The sequence below is a fragment of the Pantherophis guttatus genome, chromosome 6 (genome assembly GCF_059756535.1).
Source record: "Pantherophis guttatus breed Tessera chromosome 6, ASM5975653v1, whole genome shotgun sequence".
NCBI lineage: Eukaryota > Metazoa > Chordata > Lepidosauria > Squamata > Colubridae > Pantherophis > Pantherophis guttatus.
Window position 1 is genome coordinate 98886914 of NC_142068.1, and position 17748 is coordinate 98904661.

General features: G+C 48.0%; 1 protein-coding gene across 1 annotated transcript in view; it reads right to left on the minus strand.

Moving 5' to 3' along the window:
* TM9SF3 (transmembrane 9 superfamily member 3) overlaps positions 1-17748 on the minus strand; it is a 107293-nt gene that overhangs the window by 25063 nt on the left and 64482 nt on the right. Inside the window, exon 6 of the mRNA XM_034435254.3 lies at positions 9-140. Within this exon, the coding sequence (XP_034291145.1) occupies positions 9-140 (132 nt within the window). The remainder of the gene's footprint in view (positions 1-8; positions 141-17748) is intronic.

The following is a 17748-nucleotide window of genomic DNA, read 5'->3' on the forward strand; positions in this document are numbered from 1 at the left end:
CATTTTACCATATCATCCATTTCTTCTTCTTTACTATATCGTGCATAATCTTTCCTCAGCGTTCTCATTAAAATCATAGAAACCAAGCCCACCAGGAAAATAACCATCATAAAGGAGTTGAAGATTGAAAACCAATGAATCTAAAATAAAAAGTGGACACTCATTAATATTTTTTTTTATTTACGAGCCCACAGATCTATAATTATGGAGAAATGTTCTAAGGGATGACATTGACTGTTTATGAATAGAAAGGAAGTTGAAGTACGTATAAAATTCTGCAGCCCTTTTGTCTGGCAAAGCCAAGATAAATAAAACAAAACACTATACTCCACTTTTTCCATTCTGAAGAAACACAGTGATAGAGACAAAATCTATTCACATTTTATCTTATATGAAAACATGAAAATAGTTTTTTTTCTTCTCTATTATCACAAAGTTACAATAGCAAATCTAAGATTAGTAACTTGTTCAAATTTATTTGAAATGGATTTCAGAAAAAATGAAATAAGTATCTATGGTCCATTCTTCAGCTGAACATGATTTCTTCAGAAGCCAGAACAGAAATTTGCAGCTAACTTACTAACTTCCTATTGTAATTTATTAGAAAGCCAAAACCAGTAATTTTTCATATGAATATGTTAAATGCTCAATGAAAATGCCCTGGTCTCTAATTAAAATATATAGAAAGGATATCCTTTGCTCACATAATTAATAATGTTGTAAAAAGGAATTACAAGAATAAGGAAGAATAGATATTTCAAGTCTACCGAAAAATCACTCATACCAACCAAATACTCCACTACAAAGTCAATAACCCATCCTCCCACAAGAGCTGCGTTAAGAACACTATTTAGACAAGGACGAAACACATTGCAGCAACCCTGAACATCAAAAAAGGGATTAGTACACAGAGAGGAAGGATACAAACCACCTATCACCTGTTTACAATACAATCCTTTTCAAGCAGATCCAAGAAGGCTCCACACCCATTTGCATTATTCAGGTGACCCTGAGAATACAGATAAACCTTCAAGTGGCCTCAATGACTCTCAGAAAGAATGCTAAGGAGCAAATAACTGCAAGGAATATCAATCCTTCCATCCAGTTGGTCAGAGCCAAAGAAGCTTCTTGGATGAGAAGCGAAATATCTTCAAGGAAAAAAACGAAGTCCAACTGCCTTTTGAAAAAGCACTTTTGGGGCTTCCTGTCTGGCTTCCGGCGCCGCCAGACGGTCCTCCATGACCGCCAGCCCCGTTGCCTGTAAAGAGCCGCCTTTACACCTGAAAGGCGGCTCGAAAAACTCCATTTCCCGACGGAAATGTGAGTCAGAGCAGGCGAGGGCAGGTAGAGCCCTCTGCGAAGTCCCCACAGTTTTTTTTTAACTCTTGGGGACGAGCAGGTTGTGGCTCCCTATTCCCGCTCGCCGCTGCTCCGGGCATCGGGAGAACTCTGCCTTTTTTGCAGAGCTAGGCGCTGGAACCGGATTAATCAACGAACCTAACAGATGGATTAATTAAAAAAGATGAGACTTGGACTTGGGACCCTAAATTGCAAGTATCCTTAATGAATTTATAAGCATTTCAGAGTGAAAGAGAAAAAAACTTTAAAATGGCGACCGCTGAGGCTTGGGAAGTAGAAGAAAGTCGAAAGTGAGAGTCCTTCCGTAACAGCTACAAAGTAGCGGAATATACAGTGCTGGCTACAATTTGGAAGAAAATTAGTTATTTTAAGTTCCTTCCTTCTTGGAGATTTGTACTTGATCTTGTTTGGGGGGGGGGAAAGAGTTTGTTGGCAGGATGGCGTTAAAACTTATAAAGCCTGATAGACAAGCAGTGTGGGGGGGGTGCTCCCCCACTCACAATTGTTTGAACAAGCTTTGAGCCTACAGACTCTGCAGAATGGTTTTAACTTAAAAGAATTTCTTCAGGAGGAAATGGCAAAATATTATGAGACTGTGAATCAGAAATTTGAAAAATTAAGGCAGGAAATTAAAGAAATGATACAACTAAAGTATGATAATTTGCAACGAAAGATTGTAACAGTGACTAATGGTTTTTCAGAAGTTGTTATAAAGTTGGATACAAATATCAAATTACTAGAGTCTAAAATGAAGGAAATTGATGATAAGATTTATAATTTGGACAATAAAATACAAAGAATTGAAAATGATTTAATAAATATTCAAGACAATAGTTTAGAAGTAAAGTTTAAAAAGGAAGCTGGTCACGAGACTTATAATGCAGAAGATATAAAGCAAGGGATTGAAAGAGAAGTTGTAATGATGCAATACAGGCTTACAGAATTTGCGATCAGAATGAGAGGCTTACAGGAAAATGACAGTGATGACCTAAGAAAAATATCTGCTCAAGTTCTGGCTGGGATCTTAAAGGTTCATCCTGAGGAGGTATCCTGTAAAATTGATAAGGCCTATAGAGTAAATTCTTGGATTGCAAAGCAAAGGCAACTGCCTAGAGATGTGGTGATTTACTTTACAGATAAAGAAATAAGAAATGATATTGTGCAAAAATCCTTTAATTCTATTCCACAACTGTATGGGAGAAAAATTTGGATATATAAAGAATTGCCGCCTAAGATGTTAAGAGATAGAAAGAAATTTGGACTTTTGGTGACTGAGCTAAGAAAACAAAAATATTTTATTCAGGTGGGATGTTCCAGTGGGTATAATATTGAGATATCAAGGAGTAAGATATCAGTTAAATACTGTTGAAAAAGCGGAAGAATTTTACTACAAGGTCCTTAAAAAGCAAAATCAACAAGAGATAGAAATTCAAGAAAAGCAGAAGGAGATGGAAGTAATGAAGAAACAACAAGTTACAGAGGTCTCCACAGATGAGCCGTTTTTGGATTCTCTCTCAGAGGTCTCAGCTGGATTATTTAATATAAGAGAGGTGGTTCCGGATTCCAATGTAATGACTTATCAAGCCACAAACCAGCATGGAAATCAATCAGTTGATATACAATTTATAGAACCAGAAAGATTTAAGCCACAAAAGCAAAACCAACAAGATCAAGTTATAGATCAGTATGAAAACCAAATAGTCGATACACAATTTACAGAAAGGAATTCAGGATGGAGATCCAACCCACAAAAAGTCAAGAAAAGAAGAAGTAGGTCTCACAAAAACAAAAACTTTTAAACTAAACAACAGTGTAATGCCAGTTATTTAAGAGAGGATTGAATATATGAAAAGATAATGGGCAAAGTATTGGTTTATTTTATCCTGAGGAGAGTGACAGACCTCTGCAGTGCTGAACTTTTGGGATGTGAAAAGGGCCTTAAATTGAATGGATTGGAAATATCTTTTTTGTTTTTTGGATTTTTTGATAAATATATTACGTTTATGCTGAGTTACATGGCAAGAGAGTTACTGGATTGGGGCACGCAGAAGATCTGGTTGTTACCCTATTATGGTGGTTGGAATTAATAATCTGGATAAAAGACACCTCTATAGACATTATATGGAATATAAATATAAAGTCACTCAGGTGGTTGTTGTTTTTTCTTTTTTTTTAATATGAAGATATTTGTTACTGATGGGGGCAGATGGTAATTGAAGATACCGAAAATACTGTTGGAATTAGGATGCGATGTTACCCTAACATGGGTGATGGAGTTTATCATCCAGCTGAAAGACATTACAGAAATATCATATGGATTACAAGCTTAAAGTCTTTTTAGGATTTTATTTACATAAAGGAATATTTTTCCAATGGAGTGGGCAGAAGAATAAAGATATTAAGAACAATTATGGTAGTCCTGTAGGAAAGTGGGTGGAGACAGGTTAGGTTATTGATTGTTTAGTTTAAAGAAAAGGGATATTATGTTTAGATGTGAATATATGTAAAAGATTTGAGTTAAGAGATATAACGATGGGGGGAAGGAAATGGGTAGCTGAACTGAATAAATGTTAAATTAGGATTTATTATATAGTTTTATAATGGAAGGTTGCTTTGAAATGTTATATTAATATACATAAAAGATTTGACTTAAGAGATATATGTATGGGGGGTAGTAAAAGGGTAGATTATGAGCCGAAATCGCTAAATTGGGAGATATAATAATATTATTATGTTAAATTAGGAGTTATTAGATAATGTTATAATAAAATGTCACTTTGAAATGTATAGTATAGTATAGTATAAGGGGGATATGATAATTTTATTAGAAAGAAAGGGTCAGCATATGGGGATGGAGTAAGTGGATGGTAAAGTATTATATAATCTGTTATGAATTTGGGTTTTATTATGAGGAAGTCACAGGGGGATGGGAGGGGGAGGGGGGTTAGGGAGGAGGGGGAAAAAAAGGGGGGGGAAATCTATATTTGAAAAACTTTTTCAATAAAAAAAAAAGCACTTTTGGGACAGCATGAATATATTGCTTACTATGCTGCCCAAAAAGGAATTTTGATCCATTATTCAATTTACAGAACAGACTCAAAAGCCATGTTTGTTTTTGCCTTCTCACTGGTAGTGAGACTCTGTTTTACATGGCACAGTAAACAAAAGACATAGTGATTGATAAGCAGCATGCACCAGCAAGCTGTTCTTTCTTGGAAATATCACTGGCCTATCACTGCATGCAAAATAGACGTAATGGAGTCTGTCCATGTACAAAAGATATTTGCTATAAACAATCACTGAGACCATACTGTGAAAGAATTATTGTGTCTAAAAAATAAAGCTGGACTATTACTTGACTAAGAGAATTTTGTTAAATGAAGCATTGTATATCCTTTATAAATCTTAAATATTAATAGGGCTCAACTCCAAGATTGGAAGATATAAAATAAAGGTGAATGTTGGTTCCTTTATAGTTTAACCTCCATATTAATTCCTTCACTGAACAACCTATAGGCCAGTATCTCTACTCACCTAAAATGTGGACAAATAACAAGCAATTTTACAATATGAGGATAATCTGATCCTGGACAGACGTATCAGCATCACAGCTCTTGCTATCTGGGACATTTTATTCAACACTGAGATCAGAAAATGAAAGACCTAAAAGTACTAATAGTACATTGATGGATTGAAATTTAACAAATTTTGAAGGTATTTTGGAGATATTTTTCACAGCACTGGGTCCTTCAAAAAGCATGCCACATTTGTAACCTAAAGCACCCAATGCAATACTGAAATAATTTTGGGCTTTTTTCTTCTCTTCAAAGTTTAATCCAGTAGCCATGAAACTTTTGAAGCTAAAGATATAATGCAAAGATATACTTTTAGAATTAGTCTAAATGGGATTTTCCACATTTCTAACTGTTTTTTATTTGGCTTTTCAAAATAGAGTTGATGAACAAGTTTGGTTGGTTGGTTGGTTGGTTGGTTGATAGATGGTTTCTTACTGGCTAACACTAAACTTAAATCTCTCTGGAGTTAGATTGATGGGAATTTAAGAGTTTCCTGGAGTTGCCTTTTGAAAGCTGGCTCCAACTATGGCTCCAACTATTACTATATCTCTAGGGATATTTTTGGTACCACCAGATCCAATATTAAGTAAAGAATAAGTTATACAAAGCAAAAATTAAACATGTCATTGTTTCTAACTAACTGGAATTTGAAAAGATACAGATATACAGGTATGTATGCATGTATGTATGTATGTATGTATGTATGTATGTGTATGTGTCAGCCAGATCTCCACATGGGTTTCTTCAGCATGCTTGCTATCGGCTGCCTTAGTAATGGGGAGGGGGGTCTTGGGCTAGGGAAGTGAGCTGGAGTAGTCCCACGAGAACTGAAAGGGAGGTTTGCACTCAACCATCCTGAGACTCTAGATGGGAGAAAAACCTGAAGATGGACTTTTCCACAACATCATACTGGACGTTGATTGGACTCCAAGTGCTGGACCCTGGGGAGAGGGATTTGGAGTGACTTTCAATCTGTAACTTTCACATGTTTTGAATCAGATGTTGCCTTGCTTTCGTTCCTATCACTTCAAACTTAGTAAAAATACCTCTTCTCTAAATCAATGGAGTTGGGAGTTTTCTTTCTTGAGTTTTGAATGGAGGTAGGCCTGACAGTATGTATGTGTGTGTATGTATGTATGTATGTATGTATCCATCCAATTTCTGGAAAAGAAAAAGCTACTACCACTTGAATGACAAAAAGTAGCTTCCTTTATCGGAGGTAAATTCAATTTGAAAAATTGACCTGAGATTATTTGATGTTATTTGTTAACCATTTATGTATATGATTTACTAACTGAACAAATAAATTGACATTGACCACCTGTTATTCCAGTGTGTACTTTGTATCACTATTTAGTAAATATTTAGCATATTTATATTATCACATTATATATAAATGAACTCTTAAGACTCATTTATATGAGGACAGATTAATGAAGATAGAAGCGTATGTATGTATATGTGTATAGGTATGTGTGTAGGTAGGTAGGTAATCCTCAACTTATGACAATTATGTTGCTAAGGGAGAAATTTGTTAAGTGAGTTTTGCCCCATTTTATGACTTTTCTCGCTACATCTGTTAAGTGAATCACTGCAGTTCTTAAATTATGTAGTAACATGGTTGTTAAGTGAATATTGTTTCCCAATTGATTTTGCCTGTAAAAAGGTTGCAAAAGGGAACCACGTGATTCCAGGACACTGCAACCATCATAAATGTGAGTCAGTTGTCAAGCATCGAAATGTAAATCATGTTACAATAGGAATGCTGCTAGTCATAAGTGTGAAAAATGGTCATAAGTTATTTTTTTTCAGTGCCGTTGTAACTTTGAAGAGTCACTAAATGAATACTGTATACACACGCTGTATACTGTATACTCTCTCTCCCCCCGTCAAGAAAAACACTGTGAAAAGAAAATTAGTGTGGACAGGATCAAGATCAAACAAAATGATAGTATCAGAGACTTAATACTGACAATGCCAATGTTAGCCAATTTTCAAATTTTCAAATCAGTGTCAGCCTCCGCTCTTTCGATGCTTACTTGCTCGGCTGCCATGGAAACGGGGGAGGGGGAGCTAGGGGGATTCTTGGGGGGGAAGCATGCTGGAGGAAAATGAAAGTGAATCTTTGCTGCAGTTCTTTCTTTCAAGTTGATATGTTTCAAGATCAACGGTCGTGGCATACCAGGAGGAAGACACTGCCAGACGTGTGCTCCCACATGACCCCTGGAGGACCTGTGGATTGGATGATTTATGCTGGACAGTTGGGAGGGGATGCTTTCTATATGTGATTTTCGCGCCTATGCTTCAGATCTTGCTTTTCTATGGTTGCATTCAGTTCATACTCAGTAAAAGTACCTTTCTCTATGAAAATGGAGTCGGGGATTTTCTTTCTTGAGTATTGAAAGGAGGCACACCTGACATTAAGCAAGATCTCCTTTTAACAGCCATCCCGGATAACTACCGAGGGGGCTGAACAAACGATATCTGATCAAGACAGTGACCAGGACCAGATGGGAGCTGCTGGCTCTACAGTTTCGTCCTTCCACCCGGGTGGGGGGGAACCTCGGACTGGATGGCAAATTTATGACTGGGAGAGGAACCAGAGCGAGCCAGATGGTCGTTGGGAGTAGGGAGGTTACCAGAATTGGAAAGGACCCCCCAAGGAGTAACAAGCACCGGACCCCGAAAGGGAGAATCTGCATGGATGCAGGAGCAGAAAGAAAGCCTCATGGTCGCCCAGGCTCTGCAACTTCTGAAAAATACTGAAGAAAGCCGCAGAAGCCAAGAGAGGTATGTTTACCCAGCTGAAAAGGGGGGAGACCATCCCAGGGATGAACCAGATGCTGCTGCTTGTGGGGGAGAGGAAGAGCAAGCTGGGGAAGAAACATCTCAAGCCTCGGGAGCTCAGGTGAGAGATGCAGCAGTCCAGGGGGCCCCAGCATTACAGGCTCCACCCCAGAGGCAAAGAAAGCCAAAAATTCCCCCCATATCAGAAAAGTTCAGAGGAGATCCGAAGACCTTGGGGGTTTTCCTGACCCAAGTGTGGAACCATATGCAGGACTGGGGGGAGGACTTCTTGTCGGATGCGGCACGAGTGAGGTGCGTTACCAAAGCCCTAGAGGGAGTGGCACCTGAATGGATGGCGGGCCTTCACAATAACAACTCCCCCCTGCTGAGAAATTACAACCAATTTATGAGAGCCCTCAGAACGCGTTTTGAGGACCCCCCTAGCCGAGCGAAAGGCGAGAATCAGAATGAAGGGCATTCACCAGGGCCGGAGATTGGTGGCGGAGTACACCCAGGAGTTCTGCAAGCTGGCACCCTTCATGAGAGGGTGGTCAGAAGTGGCCCTATTAGAGAATTATAAAGATGGATTGAATGAGGACATCTACAAAGATTGCCAGGCACGGGGGGTCCCCAAAGATCTGCAGAGCTGGTATGTGGTAGCAGTGGACGTGGAGATTGATCTGGCCCGAAGCCGGATCCGTGGTGGCCGCGCCTGGGATCAGACGTCCTCCTCACTCCACAAGGGGGCGGCAAAGGCAGCAGTGGGGAAGACAGGGCCCAAGCTAAAATCCTCCGCGTGGTGAATTACAATGGGGGCCCCATGATCATCCCAGTAGAATTAAGGGTGCCATCCACCGGGCCCCACGGGCAGATGCCAGCCCTCCTAGACTCTGGATGCACCAGGTGCATAATCAGCCCAGACGTGGTCGTGAAGATGGGCCTAAGACTAAAAGCTTTGAGAAGGCCCATCGCATTCTGTCAGTTAGACGGATCGGTGGCAGGAGGGGGCCCCCAGCCAGTTTTGTGACCGAACCAATCGAGATGCAAATGGGGGATCACCTAGACACTCTTAGTTTTATTGTGGCCCCAGGCATGGAGCGGCCCCTCATACTTGGACTGCCTTGGCTCCGTAAGTGGAACCTGCGCATAAACTGGATAACAGGAGTTTTGCGCATTCGCTCCGAGAAACCAGGGAAAGAAAGGAAAGAACCCCATTTGGTGGATGGAGTGGAAATCGAGGGGGCGGCAACGGCAACAGACCACATTGAGGAGGAGGAAAAGATTCCAAAGGACCTCCAGGAGGTTTTCAGCAAAAAGGCCTCAGACGTGCTGCCCACCCCCCCACTGGCCAACAGACTGTACCATTGAAATATTTCCTGGAGTAAAACTCCCTAAACCAAAAATCTACCCCTTGACCCCCTGGAAGCTGGGGGAACTACGAAACTTTATTGACAAAAACCTAGAACAGAGTTTATCCAACTGGCCAGGCCGAGGGTGACAGCGCCGGTACTTTTCCAGGAGAAGGATAGGTCCTTTCGCTTATTTATTTATTTATTTATTTAATCATATTTGTATACCGCCCTAATCCTGGAGGACTCAGGGCGGTGAACAGCCAAGATAAAAATACAAATAACATACAAAAGTTAAAAGCTATTAAAAATAGATTAAATAATTTGGGCTCAAAAAACAAATTTAAAAACATCCAATTTATGTAAAACATTTAAAACCCAATTTAAAAGGGAGAGTTAGGCCAGACCAGCCTGTTGGAATAAAAACAGGCTTTTATTCTAAACGCGTTTTTAGGGCGCGGCGGAAGGTGCGTAAGTCTTGGATCCTCCGTATCTCCGGGGGGAGCTCGTTCCAGATGGCAGGTGCCCCCACAGAGAAGACTCTCCCCCTGGGGGCCACCAGTCGACATTGTTTGGCCGACAGCACCCTGAGGAGCCCCTCTCTATGGGAGCGAACTGGTCGGTGAGAGGCTACTGGTGGCAGAAGGCGGTCTCTTAAGTACCCTGGTCCTGAGCCATGGAGCGCTCTAAAGGTGGTAACCAAAACCTTGAAGCGCACCCGGAAGACCACTGGGAGCCAGTGCAGCTCGTGCAGGAGGGGGGTCACATGGGAGCGCCACGTCGCTTCCATCACCACCCGCGCGGCCGCATTCTGGACCAGTTGGAGCCTCTGGGTGCTCCTCAAGGGGAGCCCCATGTAGAGAGCATTGCAGTAGTCCAGGTGTGAGGTGACAAGGGTGTGAGTGACCGTGCGTAACGAGTCCCGATCCAGAAAGGGACATAACTGGCGAATCAGGCAAATCTGATAAAAAGTCGTCCCGGCCACGGCTGTCATATGCTCTTCTAAAGACAGCCATGAGTCCAGGAGGACACCTGTTGTGGCCCCGCCCTCTGAGCCTGTCCCATCGGAGGAAGAAAGCTCCGAGCATGAGGAAGAGGAGTCAGCCAGGCCTCCCTCTCCAGGCCCCTCCCCTCTGGCATTGTCTCAAGTGCCAGCCGAGGGAGAAGAGACAGCTGATTCAAATCAGAGTGATGAGGAAACATCATTCCTGGACGCACGCCTCCGAAGGCGTGATAAACGTTTGCAGCAGTTTAGGAGGCATGCTAGGGATTAGAACTGAGTCACTGGACCACACCCCAGGGACTATATAATAGAGGGTAGTGGTCAAAGGATCCTTGTGACGAACAAAGCAAACCTTGGATAGTCACTAAAGCCTCGTCCGGAGCTGCTGAGAGAAAGATTTAAAGTGTCGGACATTTGGACTCTTGAGTATTTTGTCTTTCTGGTTTACTTTGAAAATAAAGTCACTTGGCAGACGGTGTGTCTATCGCTGCCAAGTGGGAGATAAGAACTGGGTGCGTTCCAAAGTGCTTCCTTAACCCTCGACTGGCTGTGTGTGTGTGTGTGTGGGTACGGGGACAGATCATCTTGTTCGTCACCCCATACTCCATCGTTAACCCACGATGGACCAACAGCTGCAGCAGCAGATACAGCAGATGCTGGAGGCCAATCAGCTTCTGCAACAGCAAGTAGCACAGCTAACTGCCCAACTTGCTTTGGGAAATGCTCCTGCAGCTCCCCCTCCTCCCCCTCCCCATCCGAGATGCCCAGTGAACGCGCCAGATAGGTTTTCTGGGCAGCAGGAGATGTTTCCGGCCTTCTTGGGACAATGGCAACTGTTTATGGCGATGAGGCCGGAGGATTTTCCGGATGACCGGGCTCGGGTGGCTTTTGTTATCAGCTCCCTCTCTGGTACTGCCGCCCGATGGGCCACGCCCCTGTTGTTGCAAGATAGCCCCTTGCTCCTGGACTTTCAGGGCTTTTTACAACACCTGCGCACCATGTTTGAGGACCCCCTCCGGGTGCAGACGGCAGCGAGGCGCATCAAGGACCTCCGCCAAGGCAAGCGCCCCCTGCAGGACTATATTGCAGAGTTCCGACTGCTAGGCCAGGATTCGGCTTGGAATGAGGTGGCGCTGATGGACGCCTTCCAGGACGGCCTTTCCGACGAGATGCAGGACGAGCTGGTTCGTGTGGAGGCGCCACCGACCCTCGACGCGCTGGTGACCCAATGCCTGCGCATCGACGCCCGCCTGCAACGGCGACGGCCCCGTCGGGCTCTTCCGGAACCACTGACAGCGTTGGCACCCCTGCGTTTCGCACCGACAGCGCTCCGGACCGCACAGCGTTTTGTGGCGACGGCTGAGGAGCCCATAGAGCTCGGAGCAGCCAGACCTCAACTGACGGCCCAGGAGCGGATGCGGAGACGTCAAGGGGGGTTGTGCCTCTATTGTGGCGAGGCGGGACATTTTGCCGCCTCGTGTCCCCGGAAGCGGAGTGGACCGCTCAAGCCTGTTCCGGAGTCTCGGCGTGACCAGCCGGGAAACGGGCCAGGCATGGCCTAGGGGAAACTCTGGGTCAGGCACGTGACCATGCCCCGCTGGAGTCGGCGGCTGTGGACTGTGAGGCCCCTCGGCACCTGATTTTGAACACCCGGGTGTTGTTGGCTAACCGGTCGGAGGGGCTCCAGGCGCACGCACTGGTGGACTCGGGGGCCACCACGAACTTTATGGACCAGGCCTTTGTGGCCCATTACAAAGTCCCCTTGGTTCCAGTGGACCCTCCGTTGAGGGTCGAAACTATAGATGGGCGGGAACTCGTGGCGGGGCCCATCAAAACCGCTACCCAGCTCTTGCGCCTCGCCATTGGGAACCACGAGGAGGTGATCCAGTTTTACGTAACGGCGGATCTGCACTTTCCCTTGGTCCTGGGGATGGCCTGGCTTCGGGCGCACGACCCTCAGGTGGCGTGGTCGAGAAACGCCATCTCGTTCCCGAGCCTGCAGTGTGTCGACCACCTTCGCCACACCTGCGCCGGCCAGGACGTCTCTGCCCCAAACGTCTCCTTGCCTCCGGAGCTGACGCCCTCCGCCGACGTGTTCAGCGAGAAGGAGGCGGACCGCTTGCCCCCGCACCGACCCTATGACTCTGCGGTGGACCTAATGCTCAACGCGCCCCTGCCCTCGGGACGCCTGTACTCCATGTCGGAGCCCGAGCTGGCCGCCTTACGGGACTTTCTGGAAAAGAACTTGGCCCGTGGGTTCATCCGGCCTTCGACCTCCCCGCTCTTGGCCCCGGTCCTCTTCGTTAAAAAGAAGACGGGGGACTTGCGCCTGTGTTGCGACTACCGGCGCTTGAACGCCATCACAGTGCGAAATCGCTACCCCCTGCCGCTGATCCCGGAGCTGATGGAGAGGTTGCGGGAGGCCTCGATCTTCATTAAGCTCGATCTCCGAGGGGCCTACAACCTGGTGCGCGTGAGAGAGGGGGACGAGTGGAAGACGGCGTTCGGCACTCGGTACGGACACTTCGAGTATACCGTCATGCCGTTCGGATTGACCAACGCCCCCGCGGTCTTCCAGCACTTGATGAACGATGTGTTCCGGGACATGCTGGATCGGTTCGTGGATGACATTTTGATCTATTCCCGGACCCCGGAAAGTCACCTCCAGCATGTCCGCCAGGTCCTGCAGCGCCTGCGGGAGCACCAGCTCTATGCAAAGTTGGAGAAATGCTACTTCTTCCAGACTTCCATAGAGTTCCTCGGGCATATCATCACCCCCGAGGGCATCGCGATGGACCCGCGCAAGGTGGAGGCCTTGCGCAGTTGGGAACCCCCGCGTCGGGTGAAGGACGTCCAGCGTCTGTTAGGATTCGCCAACTACTATCGGACCTTCATCCCGGGCTTCGCCACCCTGACCTTGCCGTTGACCCAGCTCCTTCGGAAGAAGGTCCCGTTCCAGTGGGGGCCCCCGCAGCAGCAGGCCTTCGAGGTCCTCAAGCAGGCCTTCCTCACGGAGCCAGTCCTGAGGCACCCCAATCCACACCGTCCGTTTGTGGTGGAGACGGACGCGTCCAATGTGGCGATTGGGGCGGTGCTGCTACAGGCTCCGGTGGATGGCGGCACTCTTTTTCCCTGCGCATAGTACTCCCGGAAACTCAACCCTTCCGAGCGCAACTACACCATCTGGGAAAAGGAGTTGCTGGCCATCAAGGCCGCGTTCGAGGCTTGGCGACATCACCTCGAGGGGGCCCGACACCAGGTGGAGGTGCGGACGGACCATCGGAACCTGGAGCACCTCACCACGGCCAGGAAGTTGAACCAGCGGCAGATCCGGTGGTCGTTGTTTTTCGCCCGGTTCAACTTCCACATCACCTACATTCCGAGCAACCTCAACCAGAGGGCGGACGCGCTATCCCGTAAGCCGGAATACTTTTGCCCCAAGGACTCCCTTTCCCACCGGACGGTGCTGCCAGCGGACTCCTTGGCCGCGGTCCAGGAACCGGTAGACCTGCGGGCTCAGGTGCTGGAAGCGCAGCGACGGGACGACTGGTCGCAGCAGAGGAGAGCGGACGTCGGCCCCGCGTCCCCATGGACCGTGGAGGAGGGCTTGCTCAGACACCGGGGTCGGCTGTACGTGCCCACGAGTCCGCTCCGAGCCCTCGTCATGAACCAGTGCCATGACAACCCCGCGGCGGGGCACTTCGGCTTCTTTAAGACTTTGAACTTGGTGACGCGGACTTTTTGGTGGCCTCGGGTACGGCACGACGTGCACGCCTACGTGACGTCCTGTGTGACGTGCCGACAGGCCAAAGCCACGTCCGGCCCCCCTCCTGGACTCCTCCAGCCGCTGCCGACACCGGAGAGACCGTGGGGAGCCATCTCCATGGACTTCCTGACAGACCTGCCCCTGTCCGCTACGTACACGACCGTCCTCGTGGTGGTGGATGCGCTCACGAAGATGGCACATTTCATCCCGTGCCGCGGCCTGCCCTCGGCCCGCACCACGGCTCGCTTGTTCCTGCAACATATCTTCCGCCTCCACGGCCTGCCGGACCAGGTGGTTTCGGACCGCGGGGCCCAGTTCACGGCCCGCTTCTGGAAAAGCCTGATGGCCGCGCTGAAGGTGCAGGTGTGCCTGTCGTCGTCGCACCATCCGGAGACTGACGGGGGCACGGAGAAGGTCATCGGCATACTGGAGCAGTACCTCCGCTGTTTTGTCAACCAGCAGCAGGACAACTGGGCCGAGTACCTTCCCCTGGCGGAGTTCGCTTTTAATAACTCCCAACACACCTCCACCCAGATGACCCCGTTCGATGCCAACGTCGGATACCATCCACGGCTTTTCCCGTTGACCATCATGGACTCCCCTGTTCCCGAGACCCGGGACTTCCTCTCAGAGCTGCAGGCGGTGCAGCAACTGGTGCGGCGGCAGCTGATCCGGGCGAAAGAGGATTATAAACGGTTCGCCGATCGCGCCCGCCGGGCGACGCCACCGCTGGAAGTAGGAGATCGGGTGTGGTTGTCCACGAAACACCTCCCCACGGACCGGCCGGTGAGGAAACTGGCCCACCGCTTTATCGGTCCCTTCCCTATCGAGGCGGTCATCAATCCGGTGGCCTACCGATTGCCTCTACCCCGCTCCATGCGGCTCCACCCTGTTTTTCATCAGTCCCTCCTGGTCCCTGAGGCCCCCGCAAGCCATCTCCGCCGCCCGCCGACGCCTGCCCCCCCAGCCGCAGCCGACGAGGACGACGCCTCGACATACGAGGTGGACAGTATCCGGGACTCCCGTTGGCTGAAGGGGCGCTTCCAATACCTCATCGCCTGGAAGGGGTACGGGCCCGAGGATTTCACCTGGGTGGACGCGTCTGCCGTTCAGGCCCCTGACCTGGTGCGGGCTTTCCACGAACAGTTCCCGTCCCGACCCCATCCCGACCGTCAGACCCGGGGGAAGGGCCCTGCGGTGGGGGATAGTGTTGTGGCCCCGCCCTCTGAGCCTGTCCCATCGGAGGAAGAAAGCTCCGAGCATGAGGAAGAGGAGTCAGCCAGGCCTCCCTCTCCAGGCCCCTCCCCTCTGGCATTGTCTCAAGTGCCAGCCGAGGGAGAAGAGACAGCTGATTCAAATCAGAGTGATGAGGAAACATCATTCCTGGACGCACGCCTCCGAAGGCGTGATAAACGTTTGCAGCAGCTTAGGAGGCGTGCTAGGGATTAGAACTGAGTCACTGGACCACACCCCAGAGACTATATAATAGAGGGTAGTGGTCAAAGGACCCTTGTGACGAACAAAGCAAACCTTGGATAGTCACTAAAGCCTCGTCCGGAGCTGCTGAGAGAAAGATTTAAAGTGTCGGACATTTGGACTCTTGAGTATTTTGTCTTTCTGGTTTACTTTGAAAATAAAGTCACTTGGCAGACGGTGTGTCTATCGCTGCCAAGTGGGAGATAAGAACTGGGTGCGTTCCAAAGTGCTTCCTTAACCCTCGACTGGCTGTGTGTGTGTGTGTGTGTGGGTACGGGGACAGATCAACACCCAAGTTGCAAACCCCATCCGTGGGGGCCAACAACTCGCCCCCAATAGTCAGTGATGGCGCCAACTGACTATATTGGGACGTCGGAAACCACAGCCACTCGGTCTTGGATGGGTTGAGCCTGAGTCTGTTCCTCCCCATCCAGATCCGTACGGCCTCCAGGCACTGGGACATCACCTCGAGGGCATCATTGGGGTGGTCTAGGGTGGAGATGTACAGCTGGGTGTCATCAGCGTACTGATGGTACTTCACCCCAAAACCACGGATGATCTCGCCCAGCGGCTTCACATAAATGTTGAACAGAAGGGGCGAGAGGACCGATCCTTGCGGCACCCCACATACAAGGGGCCTCGGGGTCGACCTCTGCCCCCCTGTCAACACAGACTGCGACCGGTCGGAGAGAAAGGAGGAGAACCACCGTAAAACAGTGCCCCCCACCCCCAACCCTTCCAACCGGTGCAGCATACCATGGTCGATGGTATCAAAAGCCGCTGAGAGGTCTAATAGGACCAGGACAGAGGAGCAGCGCCTGTCCCGAGCCCTCCAGAGATCATCAACCAATGCTTAGTGGTTGACTACAAAAATCTGAACGCCATTTGCGTAAAAAATGTCTAACCCTTGCCGCTCATCAAGGACATGCTAGCCTACCTAGGCAAGGGGAAAATTTTCACCAAACTGGATTTACGGGAGGCCTACTACCGAGTCCGGATTAAGGAAGGGGATGAATGGAAAACGGCTTTTAACTGCCCGCTGGGATGTTTCCAGTTTTGGGTGCTCCCTTTTGTACTGCAAGGAGCCTGGTCTACTTGGATGACATTTTTATCTACACCGAGAACATGGACGACCATGTGAAATTGGTGAGGACTGTCCTGAAAAACCTTAGGGCTGCTGAACTTTATGCCAAACTCTCAAAGTGGGAATTCCACCAAAACACAACTGACTATCTGGGTTACCACATCTTGCATGAGGGAATAGAGATGGAAAAGGTCCGGGCAGTATTGGAATGGGCCCCACCATGCACCCGCAGACAACTACAGAGCTTCCTGGGTTTGCTAATTTCTATAGACAGTTCATCCCCTCGTTCGCCAAAATCGCGTTGCCGATTACCAATCTTTTGAAGACAAAAGGACAAGTAAAACCAAAGCCCTCCCGGCCCCTTGAATGGACTGTCAGGCGGCATTTGAGAAACTAAAACGTTTGTTTGCTGCTGAACCAGTCCTTAAGCATCCCGACATGGAAGAGCCTTTTGTTGTGCAGGCCGACACCAGAGATGTAGCAGAAGGGGCAGTACTTCTGCAAACTAATGCAGAAGGAAAGCTGCAACCGTGTGCCTATACCTCTCGTAAGCTGACGGAGACCGAGAGGAGATGGGCCATATAGGAGAAGGAGGCTTTTGCAGTTTGTTGGGCACTGTTAACGTGGAGACAATTTCTTGAAGGAGCTAAGCACCCCTTTGAGGTGTGGATTGGCCACAAAAACTTGGAAGCTTTGAAAACGCCACGTAAACTGTCCCCAAAGCAAGTCCGCTGGGCTCATCACTTCAAACGATTTAATTTCTCCCTGCGCTACTTTCCTGGAGGGAAGAACTTTATGGCAGATGCCCTTTCGAGACTGCCGCAATACAATAGTGCTAGAGAGGAGGTGATCCGGCCAATTATCCCCTCAACGCACTTGGCTGTACCAGTAATTATTAGAGTGCAGGCAAAGGCAGAGCCAGCTCTATCGGATGATTTGTCTAAGCAACTACAAGAAGCTCTAAAGACCGACAAGTGGTTTCTAGCCCACTCGAATGAATGTACACTTTGAGATGGTCTGGCTTGGATGGGAGCCAAGTTGTATGTTCCCACCAATCTGAGAGCAACAGTGTTACAACACGCTCATGATGCCAAAGTTGTTGGCCATTTCGGTTTTGTCAAAACACTACATCTAGTCAAACAGCAATTCTGATGGCCCGCATTCAAGAAGGACATAGAGACATACGTGGCCAGCTGCCCCGTGTGTGCTTTAGCCAAGAGACCTCCGGGGAAGCCACCTGGTCTGCTTCAGAGTGTTGCCAGACAGGATGCCCCTTGGAAAGAGATCTCCATGGATTTTATTGTAGAATTGCTCGAAAGTGGGGGGAACACAATTATTTGGGTGGTTAC